Raw genomic sequence first — 18,512 nt, forward strand, 5'->3', positions numbered from 1 at the left:
CAAACAAGAACAGGCATCATTGTCACGTCTAGTCACTCAGAACGAGGACAGATGGTGGCCAACAGACTGATTTGCTGGTCAAAGGTTTAAAGTTTCAGGCAATGTTTCATGGATCAAGAATTTGGTTGCCAGATTTAGCAAATGGAAGTACAGAATGCCCAGTTAAATTGGAATTTCAGATAAACAACGAACAATTTTTTAGGATAAGTATTCCCAAATATTGCATGAGACAAACACACAAAAAATTACTGTTTATCTGAAATTCAAACTTAATTGAGTGTCCTGTATTTAATCTGGCACTCTTACTCTAGAGAAAGTGGAAACATACGGTGACCCACAGACCTCCTTACTCCACTGAGATTTCTGAAGCCCTGTTCACAGAAATGCTTAAGGAGTTTAGATATGGATGAAGAATCTATCTTCTTAAGAGTGAAAGAAGATGTTGATCAGGGTCGCCTACTCTGAGGCCACAGAGAAGAGAGGGCAAAAGAATAACATGATTAGGACAGGGTCTCTCAATCTCAGCACGACTGACATTTCGGATTGGATAATCCTGTAAAGGGGCGCTGTCCTGTGCATTCCAGGATCGTTAGCAGCATCCCTGGCCTCTACCTGCTAGATGCCAGTGCACCCCTTCCCACCACAAAAATGTCTCCAGATATTGTCAAATGTCCCTTGGGGGCACAAATCTCCTCTAGTTGAAACCATTGAATTAGAAGAAATGGTCAAATAAACAGAGAGTGTCATACCCATTAACCAGTGGTCACACAACAAAAGATCCTTCTCAAGGGAGAAATTTTCAGCTCCACCCGGGGGGCCCCCTCAGGCCCGTAAGAAGGATGAGAGGACTAGTTATTTCAGCTAAGACAATCAGAAACCCTTCATTGGCCAGAAGCACTGGAGGAGAATCTTTGGTAAGCCAAGCCGATGAAGTTCTGCATGGCAGTACACACATCACAAAGCAGGGAGACGCACCCAGCCTTTGAAGACGTTCCTTTTAAGTTAACCTCCCTTCCAACTAAACTTTTTCCAAATCTCTTCCTGCCATTTGGAAGTTGAGTGATTCTCAGCTGAAAAGGCCTGTATATACGAGGTGCAGATGGCAGCAGTTATGGCCCTCACCAGATGCTGCAGTCTCTAATTTGATTGAAAGGATATAATTAGACAACAGAAACACTTTAATGAAAGAGCAAAACATGGAGGGAGGGAAGGATTGAAGGCCCTTAACTGATGCCAAAACACCCACCAGTAATAGAGGCTTTGAGTCTGGGGAAAAGGAAGGGGAAAGCCCCTTAAAAGGACAGTCCCCATCCTGTTTATTTCCCCATAGACATAGGAATAGGGATTTTATTATTGTAGATTTCCACTGTATTTTATGTGGGAACAATCTGATTAAAACCAGAAGAAGTCTTCGGAAGAACATCAAAGAAAAACAAATATGGCTTCTGTGGTCATTATTAAAAATATTTTTACCAGTCCAATAATTTTCTTTGAAGATGAATTTTTATAGATTGAACAGCAGCAAGTAATTTACATACTGTGATGACACTGGTTAACAATCCCTACTGTTCTAGAATAGAACTACTTGGCCGCCATGTTTTCACCCAACATCAGGACACCAAAGAACATGGACAGCCACGTAACATTTCTGTTTGGAAGATACCAAGAAACTGGGGAGAGTTAGTCCTGTAAGTCAACGCTACAACTGTTCTGAATCATCTTTAAAAGTTGCCTCTGCTGTTTTTATTATTTCCTAGCTTTCAAACTTTGAGTGTGAGTACACTGCTCTGGTTCTAACCAAGAATCTAACCAAACTGAAAGAAGTCGAGCCCTCAAAGTCTCAAGTTGCTAATATGGTGTGACACTCTGGTTTGGAAGCCTCCTCAGCCCACTAGAAGTGGGACCCCGCCCTCGTGGAAAATTGAACAATAAAAGTTTAATGCTCTGGCTACTTGCCAGGGATTAAATCAGTGGTGAGAGAAACTAGAAGCTGGGCCCAGCAAAGAGGCAGCTCCGAGAGGGTACTGTTATAAGTAGGAGGGAGACGCAGCCTTGTATACGAGGTGGCCTGAAATCTTTTGTCTATGAAGTTCTTCCTAGTCCCCAACCTCATTCCTCTTCAAACTGGTGCAGGTCCAGGCGAGGGAGGTGTTTACCTAGAAAGTGGTTTAAAGGCAGGTGGGGAGTGGGAAGATGTCCTTAGAGAAGGAAAAGGCCGGTTTCTGTGGAGTGGCCATTTTTGAGGAGGGACACCCCTCTGACATTTCTACAAGGCCAGGGCTTTGCTTTCTCTGTTCAATCTGAATCCAGGATAAGGTCCCAGAGATGAGGTCTGGGGAAGAAGCACTGCTATCTTGAGAGGAAGACACCGAAGACAACAGAGAAAGGGGGAAAAATACAGTGACCTCGAGCTCCTCCCCTAGACTCATGCTTCTGGGTTCCAGCTGGATTCTCAAGATAAAAATAACATGGGAGAATGTCAGTCAGTTCTCACCCATTCACCAGGAGTCAGCCAGAAATGAACCTGCCAGGTGACTACAGGGGGCTTGAGGAGACCTCACCTCAAAACCTGCACAGGTAGTTTGCTAAGGAACACATTCACTTCCTCCTCTGTTGTCCTTGTTCAGGAGGCAAAAACCCAGACAAAAGCTGCAGATCCAAACTTCCGGCCTCTCCCAAGTGTTTTGCATTAACTGTTCCACAGTACAAATACAATCAACTTGGTATGTTTGTTTCATTTTGTTTTTTTTCAAAAATGTTTTAAAGTAATCAGCCATGCTAAACACATTGTTGTTTTTCTAAAGGCCACTTTATAAAAATGACGATAGAACCATGAAAATAAAACTCAACTGTTTAGGAAAATGATAGAAGTTTGTTTTTTCTCTTTTATTTATTTATTTTTTTTCCCTGGCTTTTTTTTCTTTTTAAATATCTCAGGGCTGGTGCCACCTGCTGCCTAGGCTTTCCTCTGAGAAACAGATCTCTCAACAGTTTGATCCAAGCAACATCTGCATAGCTGAACAAACCCTGGGCTGGTTTTGAGGCAAGCTCTATTTTCTTTATGTGCTGCACGCTGAACCACACTGAATTTCTTTTTAAAGCTTTTTTTTTTTTTTAAGTCTTAGTAAAGATCCAAATGTATGTGCACAAAATTTCCCTCCCGGACACATTCTTTTTAATCGTGGTAATATATACATAACATAAAATTTACCTTTTCAACCATTTCTCAAAAGTCTTTTAAAGTCAGCTACCAGTAAAAGGTTCATTCATTCACCAAAATCATTTGCCTCCTTGTCACCTTTCCAGACCAGTGAACACTGGGGAAAAAAAAAATCAATACATATGGACCTAGAGCAGGACTTGGTAAAGTACAGCCTGTAGGCCAACTCTGGCCCACTGCCTGCTTTTGTATGTCCTATGAGCTAAAAAAATGCTTTTTAAACTTTTAAATGGTTGAAAAAACTAAAACTTGTGACACATAAAAATTACACGAAATTCGAATGTGGGTGTCCATGTGAGTTTTACTGGAAGACAGCCACTCTCATTCATTCACATTTGGTCTATGGGCTCTTTTGCCCTACAAAGCCAGAGTTGAGTAATTGCAGCAGACAGTACATGGCCCACAAAACCCCTATTATTTACTGTCTAGTCCTTTATAAAAAATGTTTGCCGACACCTGATCTAGAGCCTCACATGGCATTACAGGCTTGAAAAGTCTACACTAAAGATGATATATTGCCCATCACACCAAATTCCTAATCTGTACACTGTGAAGCAATATATTTTACCTTCATCACTGATTGCCTTTGATGCAAACAACCTAAATCATAAGTAAGCACATCAAGAATATCTCTATTATCTCTATTAAATGTACCAACTTGCTGTTTCTTAGCAGTGAGCTTAAACTGAACTTCCTTTTGCTCTAAGATTTATAAAAGGTCTCATTACATATCTCAAACACTTAAATAGCTTTGCTGAGGAGTGAGAAGTTTTCACAAAAAGATGAGAGTTCTAATGCCAGGTCGGTTTTGACCGTTTCCCTGTCTCTTAAAATACTAAAAGCATAAAAGAAACTGGTGTGCACATTGGTCCCCTTTACTCCTCTCAGCCCTTCTGTTCGTTCATGCTAAATCCCTTCAGTCATGTCCGATTCTTTGCCACCCCGTGGGCTGGCTGTAGCCCGCCAAGCTCCTCTTTCCATGGGATTCTCCAGGCAAGAATACTGTAGTGGGGTGCCATTTCTTCCTCCATGGGATCTTCCCAACCCAGGGATTGAACTCATGTCTCTGGCATTGGGAGGCAGGTTTTTTGCAAGTAATCCTATTAACATTAATGGAGTCCCCACAAGGGACAGAGCTCTGTACAGTATGAAGCTCTTACTGTTAACTGAACTCACAGGTTTTAGGGCAAGACACACTACTGTCCGACGGGACAAAATCGAGATGAGGAGCTAGAGGAGAATGAGTACCAACTATAAAACGATGTTCACGGCAAATGTTACCAGAGTTGAGACACTCTGTTGACACACACCCAGCAGGCCCTAAATGTGGTGAAACACTGATGGTGAAGGTGAAACACTGAAGGTATTTGCCTTCAGCGGAAAACTCAGAGCTAAAGTCCACCCAGCTTTCTCTTCCTACCTCTTGGCTGTCCCCTGCAGGTCAGTAAATTCCAGATGCGAGTCCACGTCGCACAGTCCATGGCCCTGGCTGCCTTTCTCTTTGAAGATTCCACCACTAACCTCTACATCCCTCCTTATCAGTTGTGAAGGATGGGAGAGGATCCCAAAGGATGAAGAGAAGGGAGATCATTTGGGGTTGGCTATACACTGTAATTAGAAGTATCACTGATAGGGAATGAGCTAACTGTTTTCATAAAGTCAGCATTCAAATATGCAAACCACCAGTAATTTAAATATTACAAAATTATGCAGAATGTAAGTACTGAAATAATTTTTTCCATCCACAAAATTTTAGAGAAAATTACAGTATCAAAAATATGAAATGGCAAGCCTGACATATCTTCAGAGTAAAACATGTTTTTTATTGGAAAGGATTTTTAAAAACTAGTGGGTAGGCTCTAGACAGGATGTGATGGTGAAGACCATGTGGTATCTCCCCAAAACTGCTCTGGAACTAAAGAGGAAAAGTCACAAAGGCACTGGTGTATTATATCAAGATGGTAGGGAGAAAAGCTGATGAGGCTCACTGAATTGGGAACATGGGCCTTATCAGAAATAATTTCATAATGGTTATTTATTTGTCCCTACCCCAGACTCACTCTTCCCAGGTGTAAAGAATCCACCTGTCAATGCAAGAGACACAGGAGATTTGAGTTTGATCCCTGGGTCAGGAAGATCCCCTGGAGGAGGAAATGGCAACCCACTCCAGTATTCTTGTCTGGAAAATTCCATGGACAGAGAAGCCTGGTGGGCTATAGTCCATAGGGTTGCAGGACTTAAGGACTAAGCAAGCATGCAGGCACGCACAAACCCCAGACCCTCCAATAAAAGCACACCGAGGTCTGAAGTTCATATGACATAAGGGCTGCTGCACTTGACCCTTTCTACTGAAGCAAAGGTGCCTGAGGAGGGTGCCACCTTCCAACAAGCATAAGCACACAGCAGGCTCCCTGAACACTTTCCAGAGCTATTACTTTGCCCTGTCCAGGAGAGGAACCAGTTTATTTCCACCGGTACCTCTCTCCATAGAGGACATTAAATCCTGACCACACAGATGGCAAAGTGGAGCTAAGGGGTTACTAGGTTACAGTTATGTTGACATATCCTGGCTCTCAGAAAGTTCCTCCGTCATTCCTCACAGACGATAAACAGTAGAAGTGATCAAACTTTTGCAGAAGTTTTTGAAGATGTCCCCTTAAGAGGCCACTGATCACTCAGACACCCCCTTCCTGAGCCTAAGGTTTACAGCATTTGGAGAGCCCCCTTCTACTTCTCTAAAGCCAAGCTTTGCCTTTTACGGGGTTTAATCAGATTGGAAGCTCAGAGCCTTCCCAGGGCAAAGGAGGTGTCCAGCACTTGGCGAACTGTGAAGCACTATAAAAAGAATTCTTAAATGTGTTCAGTGACTGCCTGCTGTCTGTGGGCGTGTTACCTGCAGTATATTCTTTAATCTTCACAACACCCAGCAAGGGAATTACCATATACTCCTTTACAGATGAGGGAACTGAGGCTCAGAGAGCTGAAGGTACAGCCCAAAGTGAGGCAGTAAGTGACAAAATTAAACTTGATCTTTATCAGGAAACCAAGCTGGCAAGTAAACAAAGCAAGGCAGAGTTTTCTTTCAGCAGCAAAATCCTGTCTCTCCAACATCACAGTCTGCGACTTTGGGTGGAGAACCCAGAGGCTTGAGTTTTCCCACTCAGGCAAATCTGTAATGCACTTTTCCCACCCCTTTCCCTCATGTCCAATTCCCTACACTTGAACAACCTGCTGTGATAGGTACCTGGGCCAGACAACGCCCTCTTGCCTGCTCTTCAACTTGGGAGAGTTCTGCTGCAAGGAAGGGTGTGAGGGCAAGCTAAGCAAGTTTCAGCTTCCATCCCGGTCTAAGGCCCCATGTGGGGAAAACCTGGCCTTGACCTTGACTTGGGGAGCGGGTGACGCTGTTTAAAGTGTGGAGATACCCAGGGGAAATGGGGGCTCTGCGCTGCACTCGCACGACGAGCACCCTAAACTCTGTAGGGGAGACGTCTGCCATCACCCCCCTTCCTTTCTTCCTCTCCCCACGCTGGACCTGCACCTGAGTCCCCGGGAAGTTCAAAGCGGGCCCCGGGGGGGAAGGGGACGTTCGGGCAGGGCCGAGCCGGTCGTCTCGGGACCCAGATCCGCCTCTACAGGCAGGTCAACTCGACTCCTCACGAGGCGCAGACTACAGAGCTGGGCTAGCGGGGCGCAGACCCGGGCAGAGGGGCCGGACGCCCGCTCTCGTCGCCCTCTAGGCACTCGGTCGGGAGCCGGGAGGCGCGGGGCGCGCGGACGTGGGAGGGAAAGGGACCGGGGTGGGGGGCGTCGCAGTGGGGCTTGCGGAGGGCGTCCTGGCCCGGGGTGTCGCTGAGGGGCTTCGGGTGGGGGTGGGGCAGCGTACCCAAGTGGGGCGAGTCGCCCCAAGGGACTTGAACTGGGCTGGGGGTGCGAGGTCCTGAGAGAGGAGACCTCCCGGCCCGGGGGGTGGGTGGGGGGGGGGCGTCGCTGAGGAGCCTAAGGAAAGGGTCTGAAGTACTGGAGGCAGAGAGGGCGCCGGCCGGGGGCGTCGCGGAGGGGCCTGAGAGTTTCTCGGGTCCTGAGAGAGGAGACCTCCCGGCCCGGGGGCGGGGGGGGGGGGGCCGTCGCTGAGGAGCCTAAGGAAAGGGTCTGAAGTACTGGAGGCAGAGAGGGCGCCGGCCGGGGGCGTCGCGGAGGGGCCTGAGAGTTTCTCGGGTCCTGAGAGAGGAGACCTCCCGGCCCGGGGGCGGGGGGGGGGGGGCCGTCGCTGAGGAGCCTAAGGAAAGGGTCTGAAGTACTGGAGGCAGAGAGGGCGCCGGCCGGGGGCGTCGCGGAGGGGCCTGAGAGTTTCTCGGGTCCTGAGAGAGGAGATCTCCCGGCCCGGGGGTGGGGTGGGGGGTGTCGCTGAGGAGCCTGAGGAAAGGGTCTGAAGTACTGGAGGTAGAGAGGGCGCCGGCCGGGGGCGTCGCGGAGGGGCCTGAGGAGAAGGGCCGCCTCGTCCGAGGGGCGTCGCTGAGGGGCTGAAAAGGAGCCCCACCAAGCTGGGGAGAGGGAGTTGGGCCCCTGGGCGGGCTCCGCGAGGGACAGGCGGCGGCGGGGGGCTCGCTCACTCACCGGGTCCCGGGCCAAGGCCGGGGCTGCGCGCGGGCCGAGCGGCCAGCGTGAGCGCGGCGGCGGAGAGCAGGGCGAGGCGGGCGGCGGGCGGCGCCATGGGCCGTCAGTGCGGGGCCCCGGGGCGCGGCCCGGGGGAGAGGGGGCAGCGCACGGAGCCGGGGGCGGCCATGGGAGCGGGACGCTGGGCTTGAGCGTGGCCCCGCCCCGGCCCGCCCTCCCCCAGCGCCGCCACCGCCCCGGCCGCCCGGGGCCCGCCCGGCTCAGCCGCGAGGCCCGAGGGGCGGAGCCGACGGCGCCCGCCCGCGCCTGCCACTCACACGCCAGGACCCGCCCATAACGCCCCCCGGGGCACCTGGCCCCGCCCACCGGAGGAGCACTCACTTGGAAGATTCGAGGGGCGGGACCTACAGGTAAGGGGCGGGGCCTGGGGCACCGCCTCCGAGTCCCCGAGTGGAGGTTTGACCCGGCTGGACCGGGCCGGGCGCCCAGTGACCCCTGCTCCACCCTCTTTCGGGTCGTGACCCACACGCGGGCTCAACCGCAGCCGTAAAAATCAAAACATCACTTTGCAAACCGCTTTTCTCTGCTTGGCTCGTCGCAGCGGTTTTAAAAAGGGTGCTCTGGAGTCAGCCTGACCGGATTCATATCCCACTTGATCACCTGTAAGATCTTGAGAGTGAAAGTCGCTCAGTCGTGTCCGACTCTTTGCAACCCCATGGACTATACAGTCCATGGAATTCTCCAGGCCAGAATACTGGAAGTGGGTAGCCGTTCCCTTCTCCAGGGGATCTTCCTAACGCAGCGGATCGAACCCAGATCTCCTGCATTGCAGGAGGATTCTTTACCAGCTGAGCCACCCGGGAAAGGAAAAATAGCTCTCTTGCTTCAACTTCTTCATCGGTTAAACGGGGGCGTTGATAACAGTTACTCCCAAAGCGGTGGTACTAACGAGAAAATGCGTGGAAACATTTACACACACACAGTAGGAGCTTAGAAACTGTTGAGTCCCTTTTACCATGCCGATTCTTGCAGGCACAGAAGAGGCAGCATACTGAGCCCTGGTTCCGAATTCTAACACATCTTTTGTCAAGTAGGGCAAGTTCCCTGCTCTTAGTCATCTGCAAAATAGAACTAATAAAAGGTCCTCACAAAATTAGGTTAGATTACATAGAAACAAGTGAAGCTCCCGACCCCGAGAAAGTCCAGAAGTGGGTGGGGCGACGGTGCTTTCTCAGACACTTGGATCCCCGGGCGCAGAGAGCGCGTGGCGGCTCTCGGCCCCCGTGTGGCCGGCGCATTGCTCCTCACTCCCTGGCAAGGTCTTCCCCGCCAGCCCCAGGGTCTGTGGGAGGGCCTTCTCCTACGCCGCACTCCCCTAGGCAGAAATTTTCCTCCAGCTCCCGCCTAAAGCGCCGCGGCAACGCCCCGCAGGGCAGGTCCGGGCGATGCGCCGGGAGTGTTTAAGTCCCTGGTACCAGACTTGCAAGTGCGGGCCTGCGCCCGGCGCGGTGGAGGAAACCTCCGCCCTCTCATGCAGACTCGCAGCGCCCTGAGCGAGGCTGGGCTCTCCCCGCCCCGCAGGCTCCCCGGCCCGCTTTAGGGGAGCACCGTCCCCTGCGCCCCCTAACTCCCCGGGGGCCGTCCCCTCGCCTGCCACTTCGCCTCCAACCATCCCCCCCACCCCGTCCCAGCTGCTTCCAGAGGCGCCCCAAAGGCGCACCTACCTCCCACGAGGCCTCTGGGCTCCCTCCTTCTCCACCCACAGGACCCAGCGACCTGGCAAGAGTCATCTTGTTCAGTCATTGTTTTCCCTGTGTCATTCCCGAGGTGGAGACTCCTCTGGGCTCCTTGGAGCAGGGGGCCGCCCCTCTCCCAGGTTCCCGGAGACACACCCTCCACATCCCACCTGGTGTCTTGCACTTAACTTACCCTCTGTCTTCTGCACCATTTCAGGTCTTTCCCCACCTCCAAAATTGCCTCCTGTAACACAAACTGGAAATTCTTCACCTCTGAACGTGCACCCTTTCAAGCAGGAGCTGCTTGAAGGAGAATAAAATGGGGAGATGCAGGTAGAATGATCAGCACAAAGTGAGTACTTAGGGAAGGGGATCCTTCCTCCCTTCAACAAATGCTAAATGAGGAGTCTGTCAAAAGCACCAAGATAAGAACTTACAGTCTGAACTGACACTCATACAGAGGGGAGAGGCTGGTTAACCAACAGGAAAATAATGTGATTTTCAGAAAGCACCAAGTAGGATAACGACAAGAAAATGATGATATTGACCGAGGATGCTCTGTGGCCTGTTTTAAACAGTCCGCTGGGGAACAGTTTTAGCAAAGCAGGACGCAGCTCTCTATAGTTTATGAGGTCCTTTCATATCTCATCCTAGTTTCAGAAGAGGAAATAAGAGGGGCAGACAGGGGTTTCAAAATCAGGTTTATTTGGCCAAATCTGGGGATTTATGCCTCGTGGTAGTAGCTCCCATCTGTCTTATTGTCCTGCAGAAAGGCACCCCTGCTGGCTGGGTGTGCCAGTCTGCTCTCTTGGCCTTGCGTAACCAGAATGGGCTACAGTGAGAGATGAAAATGTGGGGTCCCTTTCTTTAAAATGAAGAATTTCCAGACAGCAACAATAGAACATTAAACCAAGCCTGGGGTCCTCCTAAGCTTGAAGGCCTGTGTCAACTACACACAGCCCTGGAATGTCGCAAGCCCCAGAAAGCTGGCTTGTACAATAGAAGTGAGAAATAGTGTGCAAGCCCCTGCCCCCACTGGCTGCTATGAGAAACATCCCTCTAGCTGTCCCCAGGCCTCCCTCCCCTCTTTTCCAGTGTAAAGCCCAGCACAGGTGATGGAAACAGCACACAGAGACTAAAAATACAGCCACGCAGGTCTAGGTCAGGTCATGTAAGGGCTCAAGGTCTTTGCTCACTGATGTGGTCCGGGCCCTGGCAAGGAGCTGCCTGAGATATTCATTTCAGTGCTTCACATGCCTCAGTCCTTAAGCAGCTTTATTTCATGGAAAGAGTGAGGGCACTGATTGTAGCCCCTGGGCCTTCAGGAAGAGGCTGGTGTCTGTCTGTCTGTCTGCTGGCTGTGCAGTCAGGCCCTTGGATTCCTCCTGAGGGCAGCAGGATTTGCCAAAACCTGAGTGATCTCAGCTGATGGAGTTTGGGGGATCCTGGTATCTTTGAAACTCCAGCTGGGATGATTTCTGCTCAAAGGGCAGTCATGCTGTGGAGAGAGCATGAGATGAGAAGTCTGGTTATAATAACAAGAATAGCAGGCGTTCACTGAAGATTTCACTGAGCTTTCGGCAGGGTGCAGGGTTAGTCATCACATTGCATGTATGACAGTCACTCTACAAGGGAGGCACCCTTACCAGCCCTCTCATACAGAGATGGTTAATGCCTTGCCCAGAGGTCACCTAGTGGCGGAGCTGGGCTTTGACCCCAGGCAGTGGGACTTCAGGACCACACATCTCATCACCCACTGTGGTGAACTGCCTTCTTGTCTTTGTGGGGTTCTAGCAACCAATGCTCCCTGAGTGGTCCAGGGCTGTGATTAGGGTGAGGTGAGTGAGGCATTGGCTTTAAGCACAAGACTTAATGGAGCCCCCAAACCCAGGTGGTGCTAGTGGTGAAGAACCTGCCTGCCAGTGCGAGAGACGTAAGAGACGTGGGTTCGATCCCTGAGTTGGGAAGGTCCCCTGGAGAAGGGCATGGCAACCCACTCCAGTATTCTTGCCTGGAGAATCCCATGGACAGAGGAGCCTGGTGGGCTACGATCCACAGGGTCGCAAATATTTAATGGACTGAGATTTTGAAAATTATTTTATATATCTTTGGCCTTGATGGGTCTTTGTTGCTGCATAGACTTTTCTCTAGTTGTGGAGACTGGGGACTACTCTCTAATTGTGGTGTGTGGGCTTCTCACTGCTGAGGCTTCTCTTCTTGTGGAGAACGGGCTCTAGGGCTCATAGGCTTCAGTTGTTGCAGTTCCCAGGCTCTAGAGCAAGGACTCAGTAGTTGCAGCACATAGGCTTTATTGCTCCTAGGCATATGGGATCTTCTCGGATCAGGGAGTGAACACTTGTCACCTGCATTGGCAGGTGATTCTTTACCATTAAGCCACCAGGGAAGCCCTGGACCGTGTTTTTATGTACTTTTTAACTTTTTTAAAAAAAATTTCTTGGTTGTGCCGTGCTGCATGTGGGATCTTAGTTTCCCCAAACCAGGGATTGAACCTGTATCCCCTACATTGAAAGCACAGGGTCTTAACCACTGGACTGCCAGGGAAGTCCCAGTGGATTACGTTTAAATGCAATATCATTAAAAACTCTAAATGAATGCCAAAAAACTCATGATGAAGAGAATCTTAAAATTTTAAATAAAATCAGGATCTAGATTCCTGCTTTTCCTTTAGTTTCAGGCTCATCTCAGCACAGTACTGTTACTGACCCTGTCTCCCAGGTTCTGAATCAGGCAACTAGTGATGGAGAAGAAAGCAGTAGTTTGTCTTTTCTGATGGATGTGAAGGGAGAAAAAGAATTTGGTTTTGAACATAATGAGTTAGAGATGTCTGTGGGGCATCTGGTGGCCACGTCTGAGAACCCAGAGCCAGGTGAGAAGGGGTTGGCAGGGTGGGCAGGACATCCTCAGCTCACATACTTGGCCATGAGAGGTGTATGTTCAGCACATGTGGTCTAAATCACTGGTCCTCTGAGTTTGCATCATGGCTCAGGAATCTACAAATTCTCTCATCCAGAGTTTCTCTCTTCTTTCCTAAAACTTCTACATCACGAACCTCAGATGTGTTCCCATATGGGTGTGGAAGTTTACTTGCTTGGGTGTTAAAAACATCTTCTGTGGAAATTAAAAACAACTAAATTCCATTAGAATTTGAGGATGGGGCATGAAGGGGGAAGTGGAGGATTCATATGAATTGGCTAAATTTCCTCTTTATTCATCAACCCTCCAGAAAGAGAATAGGAGCTAAGAAAAACTACAGAGAAGAAGAGGGGTAGAAAAGGAGAAAAAGAAAGAAGAAAGATTAACAGAGCTAAAAATACAGTGAGGAGAGCCTGGGTAAACATCAGAGAAGGGCAGATGTGTTTGCAAATAGAAGTGGTGATTTAGATATGTCAGGAAGAAGAGCTCCAAAGGATGGATGGATAGTAAAAGTTATTTAGACTGAGCTCAGCACAGTAAAAAAGGTTCATTGGCCGATCAAACTGAGGGACAGATCTTTCCGCAACACAGAAGCCCTATGGCCTCAACCCCAAGTTCTCTGGACCAAGGGTTGGCACCTACGATGGAAACTCTTGCCATGGTTTCAGGACCCTGGACCAAATGGAGTCTTTCCATCCTGATTTCATACTTCTGAACAACCTTCAATGGAACAACCTCTGTTAAAGACTAGTTACTTTGTGTAATGTATCCTCATATACCCACTTCCCTATTCAGGACAACTTCTAAAAGCAGGGGGAGAGACTTCTCTGATGGTCCAGTGGCTAAGACTCCGCGCTCCCAATGCAGGGGGCCTGGGTTCAATCTGTGGTCAGAGAACTAGATCCAACATGCCTCGACTAAAGATTGCATATGCCACAATGCAGATTGAAGATCCTGTGTGCAGCAATGAAGACCTTGGGAAGCCAAATAAATTTTTTTTTTTTTTTAAAGAAGACTGTTGGTAGCATTTTGTGAGATGATGTTGGTAAAGAGTCTAGAACCATGCTTTGGACTACAGTGAGCATTCAATCAACACAGCTTTTACAGAAATAGGAGCAATAGCACACGTCAAATTACTCTGAATTATTGGTAAAGAACATGAGGGTTACTCTTGGAGCAGTGTCAACTGAAGGGAGTTACACGGAAGGGAGAGAAGACAGAATTTAACGGAGCTTGAAGAGTATGTATCAGCTGCCATCTGTGTGAAGAGCTGTGTGCTAGAAAGAGATTCTGAGTGCTCGGAGAGGCAGAGCGGTGTTGCTCAGTGATTGAGTCAAAGGCCCAGGAAAGTAAATACATTTGGGTGTTTGGAACGAGGTGGTGAGGAAAAGTCAACCGCAAGACGGGGAAGGAGCAAAGGGAAACAGAGGCCTGGTCCCCTGTGTCTTGCCCTTCTGTTCCCACAATGAGGAATAAAGGCAGAATAAAGGAATAAAGGTAGCCCCAGAGCCGGGTCGCACTTCTCTGGGGCTCACCAACTTTGAAAGGATGCCTGCCTGACCAACTTCCAGACGCTCACAAACCCTTCCCAGAGACAAACCCTTTCCGATGCCCTGCTCTAAAACTGACCCACCTCTCAGGAGGTGAGGCCAAGGCTCCGCCACTGAATGGGCCCCATTGTCCTCCTGAGCGTCTGTGGGTCCAGATGCCGGCGGCCTGGAGGGGGTTCCACGGCGGCCTGCGGTGCGGTCTGCCTGCGACTTTGATTCATTCCGGGGACAAAAACAAAAACAAACAAATAAAAAAAATCAGACAGGCAACACATGTGATTCCAGGAACTCCTGCCAGACTCATACTCTGTTTTTCCATCATTTTGCTTTCCTCCTCCCCTTGGGGAGGGAGCCTCCTTTGGCATTCTGCACATGAAATATCAAAACCACCAACAGGGCGAGCACCTGATAAGGAGCTCAGCATTGCCCAAGAGTTCCCAGGAAGAGGCGTCTTTGTTCTTGTTTCAAGCCCTTGACACCGCTAACAGCTCTAATTACTGCATTTGCCATGGGATGTAAAATAAAACCACATTCCAGAAACCATGTAGTCTCCCCGGGAGAGACACGCGGGCAGAGGTAGGTGCCCAGGGCTGCAGGAACGTGTTCTTTCATTTCTGGTCCCTAACCTTGGCAGCCGTTCTGAGAACGTAACAGTACCTTCTTTATGTGCGTGGAGAAGGCCCTTGTGCACAGGTAAGGATACATCTCGCTACCTGCACCCACAAACCTGGTCTGCATTTGAGTATTTTGAGTATGCTGCTTGCAGAGGGTGCTTCTTAAGAATGTCAGGACCTTCAAAATTCACCCAAGCCATTTTGGGGGAGAAGAGGGCTAGAGAAGTTCCTGAGGCTGTAAGCACAAGAAAATAGAACTTCTTCCAAGATAAATCAACTATAAAAATCTGATGATGTAACACCCACCCACACCCACATCACAAACCAAAGTGACATCACAAATACTAGAGATAATGGTTCAAAACGGCCTGCATGAGAGCCAAAATCTAAACAAACAGCAGTTTGCCCATGCATGACTGAGGCAGAGAAAGACAGGTGATAGAAATATTAAAACAAACAAAGCAAAACAAAACAAAAGAGAAAAAGGGAAAAGAAAATACGTATTTCTTCCCCCTACTAAGCTAGCTAAAATAAAGTTTAAGGCAACTGAAATATGGTAAGGTGATTTTATTTTATTATAGATGACATTTCTTAGAAAGCCAGGTCTCTTTTAAGTGTGTGATTCTAATCTCTCCAAATTGTTCTCTTGTTCTTGGCTGGTCCTGGGAAATGGAGGCCAGCATCATTTACATTGTGCTTTTGCCTTTATAGACCCCAGAGTATATTTCCCTGCTTAGCAGCTTTTCTTGGCTCATGGCAGTCTGGTTAGAAGCGATTTCAGGACTTGGCAGGATTTTTACCTGCTGTCATTTCTGGGTTGCAGCAGAGTTGAGAACTGGCTACAGCTCTATAGGCAGCTCAAGTGATCCTGTCTCCCATTCCTCTCCCACTGTGGTTTCCCTTAGCTTTCCAGGAGACAGAAATTGCTTTTAATTCCTTATAAATGCTCCCCAACCCTCCCTCCACTTCCAGTGCAAGCATGCTATGTTCTTTGAGAACCTGACCATCACTGTGACATTGTGAAGTTACTATTGCTTTCCTACTTGGTACAAAAGGCTTTAGTGAGCAGGACAGAGGGTATGTAGAAAGGTTTCTAAGAGTTTTTGTGGAAGGAATGGTCTTTAAAAAGATGTTAGTACTTTACCTCCAAAATAGACCTTCTAGTCTCAGCTTGAGAATTGGTCTTTTTTATTCCTCTTTCCCCCTTAAAATTCTAGCATCCAATCTATGTGAGACGAGACCCCAGCATCCCTGCCTATGGACTCCGACAGTCTATCTTACTGAACACCAGGCTCCATGACTGCTATGTGGACTCGCCAGCTCTCGCCAACAATTGGACAACCAGAACTTGTGCTGAGCCAAACACCAGTGCCCCCACACCAGGTCCCACCTCTTCTTGGGAAGTTGTAAAGGACCCAGTAGTTGCCAGTTCCTTCTCCCTGGTGAAACTGGTGCTCAGGCGACAGCTGAAGGAGAAATGCTGCCCAGTGCCACGCAAGTTTGGAGACGCAAAACCCTCCAAGAGATTAAAGCCCAGGGACGATGCAATAATGAAAACCACCCAGCGGGGCGGAACAAGAAACTCCATCAGTTCCAAGAGCAAGCAGCCAGTGGGGCGGCGGCCAGGCTCGCCCAGGTGCAGGAGGCTTGCAGAAGGCGTCAACGAGGTAGGAGAGGGCTGGTGGTGGAGGAAATGTGACAGAGTGGGAAGAGGGAGAGGGGATAGGGATTCCCGTGAAGAAGAGGACATCCTGAAGTTAAAGATGGCATGCAGGGGTGCGGGGGACTGAGGATGGGGGTGGGGGGTGTGATGTAGCGGAGAGGATATGAGATCCAGGGTCATGCCTATGTATCCTCTGCCCAGCTCGAGAGGAGGATAAAGTGGTTTTCAGAAGCAGAGACAAAAGGAACTTGATGTGAAGGGAAAATGAAGATGAGAAAGGCTCAGAGACACACGCCTGAACCCCAGAGCTGAGCCACAGATCTAGCTATAAATCTGAACATGGAGAACTTGGCATCCAGAGGCCTGATCTGAGTCCAGCTCTGTTACGCCATGGTGGCCAGCAGAGCCCAGAAGGCGCCCTGCGGGAACCTGCTGCATAGCCCAGGGAGCTCGGCTTGGTGCTCCATGACGACCTAGAGGGGTGGGATGGCAGTGGGGGTGGGGGTGGGGGTGAGGTGGGAGGGAGGTCCAAGAGGGAGGGCATGAATGCATGCATATGTATCTGATCGACTTCATTGTACAACAGAGACCAATACAACATCACAGAGCAATTATGAAGAAAGTGACAGTGTTAGTCACTCAGTCATGTCCGACTCTTTGCGACCTCTTGGACTGTAGCCCACCAGGCTCCCTGTCCCTGAGATTCTCCAGGCAAGAATACTGGAGTGGGTTGCCATTCCCTTCTCCAGGGGATCTTCCTGACCCAGGGATCAAACCTGGGTCACCTGAATTCCAGGCAGATTCTTTACTGTCTGAGCCACCAGGAAAGCTGGGTAATTATACTCCAATTAAAAAAAGAAAAGAAGAATGTCTCCTGGAGCTAGTCAGTCAGGGTTCTGATCCCAACTCTGACTGTAATTGGCTTTTGTCATCTATAAAACGGGGAGTGACAGCCCTTCCTTCATAGGGTTTCATGAGGATGAAATGAGTTAGTACACGCAAACGGTTTTCAAGCCGAGCCTGGCGCAGAGTAGATGCTTGGGGTCCTGTGTGGCACTCTGGAGGTGACAGCCATGGCCTTGGGCAAACCCATTCCCAGCTCCTTGCCTTTAGAGCTGTCTCCCGCTGACCTTCCAGTGTTGTGGCGAATCACTCGCAGAGGCGTCCCTGAAGGAATTCAGTGAACTAGAACATGCTAGACAAATGTTGGTTGTGGCTGTAACCAAGACTCGGGGACACAAATCCCAGATAATTATTCTGAGCTCCCTTCTCAAGTTTTAGCTTTGACTTCTCTGCTTTCTTCCTGGCTAGAGTAAAGAGAGTTCAAAGGAGAAAAAAGCGACGGTCTGCCAAGATCTTGAGAGCAGATATGCCGAACATGTGGCCGCCACCCAAGCGCTACCCTGGGACGTGGGGACAGCGTCCTGGAAGGGCCGAGCCTCGCTTCCCGAAACCAGGAAGAGGCAGCAGTTGTCCGAGGACGCGTTAGTCATCCACGGCCTCCCCACCGAGGGCTACCGCGCTCTGTACCACGCTGTGGTGGAGCCCATGCTGTGGAATCCTTCTGGGACCCCCAAGAGGTACAGCCTGGAGCTGGGCAAGGCCATCAAACAAAAGCTCTGGGAGGCTCTGTGCAGACAGGCTGCCGCCCCCAAAGATGCTCAGAAGGACCTGCTGCCGGGCAGGAAGCGGCTGGAAGTCCACAAGGAGCCTGTTGAGGAGCCTGTGCCCAAGAAATAGCTCAAGAGCAAGAAATAGGAACCGGAGCTCACAGGATTAGGATGTTCTCTGCTGGATGTCTGAAAAATAAACACTGCTTTGCACCTTCCACACGATCTCAGAGCGCTTTACAAATCAGTGACTACCTTCCCCAGGTCAGGGGGGAAGCAAGCATGGATGGGTAGGAGATTCACTTTAGATGCAGGGCCTCCTCTCCACCTTCATGGTTTGGCCATTTCCAGGCTGGACACTTAAGCCTTTTTCCTACAAGTCCCTTTTCCTTAAAGAGGGGCTGGAGGGCCTCAGTCTTCCAAGTAGGAAAAGGCCTGGCAGGTGAAGTCAATGATTACATCCAGCCTACGGTTCCTGTTTTTAAAAAGCAGGCTCCTGGGATCCCCCCGCCCAACCACCACCACCCCCGCCCCCACCCTGGCCACACACACACATAGGGCTGAGCAG

At 49.7% G+C, this 18,512-nt stretch overlaps 2 protein-coding genes across 2 annotated transcripts in view; one reads left to right on the forward strand and one right to left on the reverse strand.

Annotated features, from left to right (window-relative positions):
• Nucleotides 1-7,972, reverse strand: part of KREMEN1 (kringle containing transmembrane protein 1) — a 54,563-nt gene extending 46,591 nt beyond the window's left edge. Inside the window, exon 1 of the mRNA XM_061141617.1 lies at nt 7,838-7,972. Within this exon, the coding sequence (XP_060997600.1) occupies nt 7,838-7,934 (97 nt within the window). The 5' untranslated portion in view covers nt 7,935-7,972. The remainder of the gene's footprint in view (nt 1-7,837) is intronic.
• C5H22orf31 (chromosome 5 C22orf31 homolog) lies at nt 7,933-18,074 on the forward strand. The gene is made up of 4 exons (XM_061140685.1): nt 7,933-7,943; nt 8,061-8,247; nt 15,889-16,338; nt 17,646-18,074. Exons 1-4 carry the CDS (start codon nt 7,933-7,935, stop codon nt 18,072-18,074), a joined length of 1,077 nt encoding a protein of 358 aa, XP_060996668.1.
• The last annotated feature ends 438 nt before the right edge of the window (nt 18,075-18,512 follow it).

Source organism: Dama dama, chromosome 5 (genome assembly GCF_033118175.1).
Source record: "Dama dama isolate Ldn47 chromosome 5, ASM3311817v1, whole genome shotgun sequence".
NCBI classification, from domain to species: Eukaryota; Metazoa; Chordata; class Mammalia; order Artiodactyla; family Cervidae; genus Dama; species Dama dama.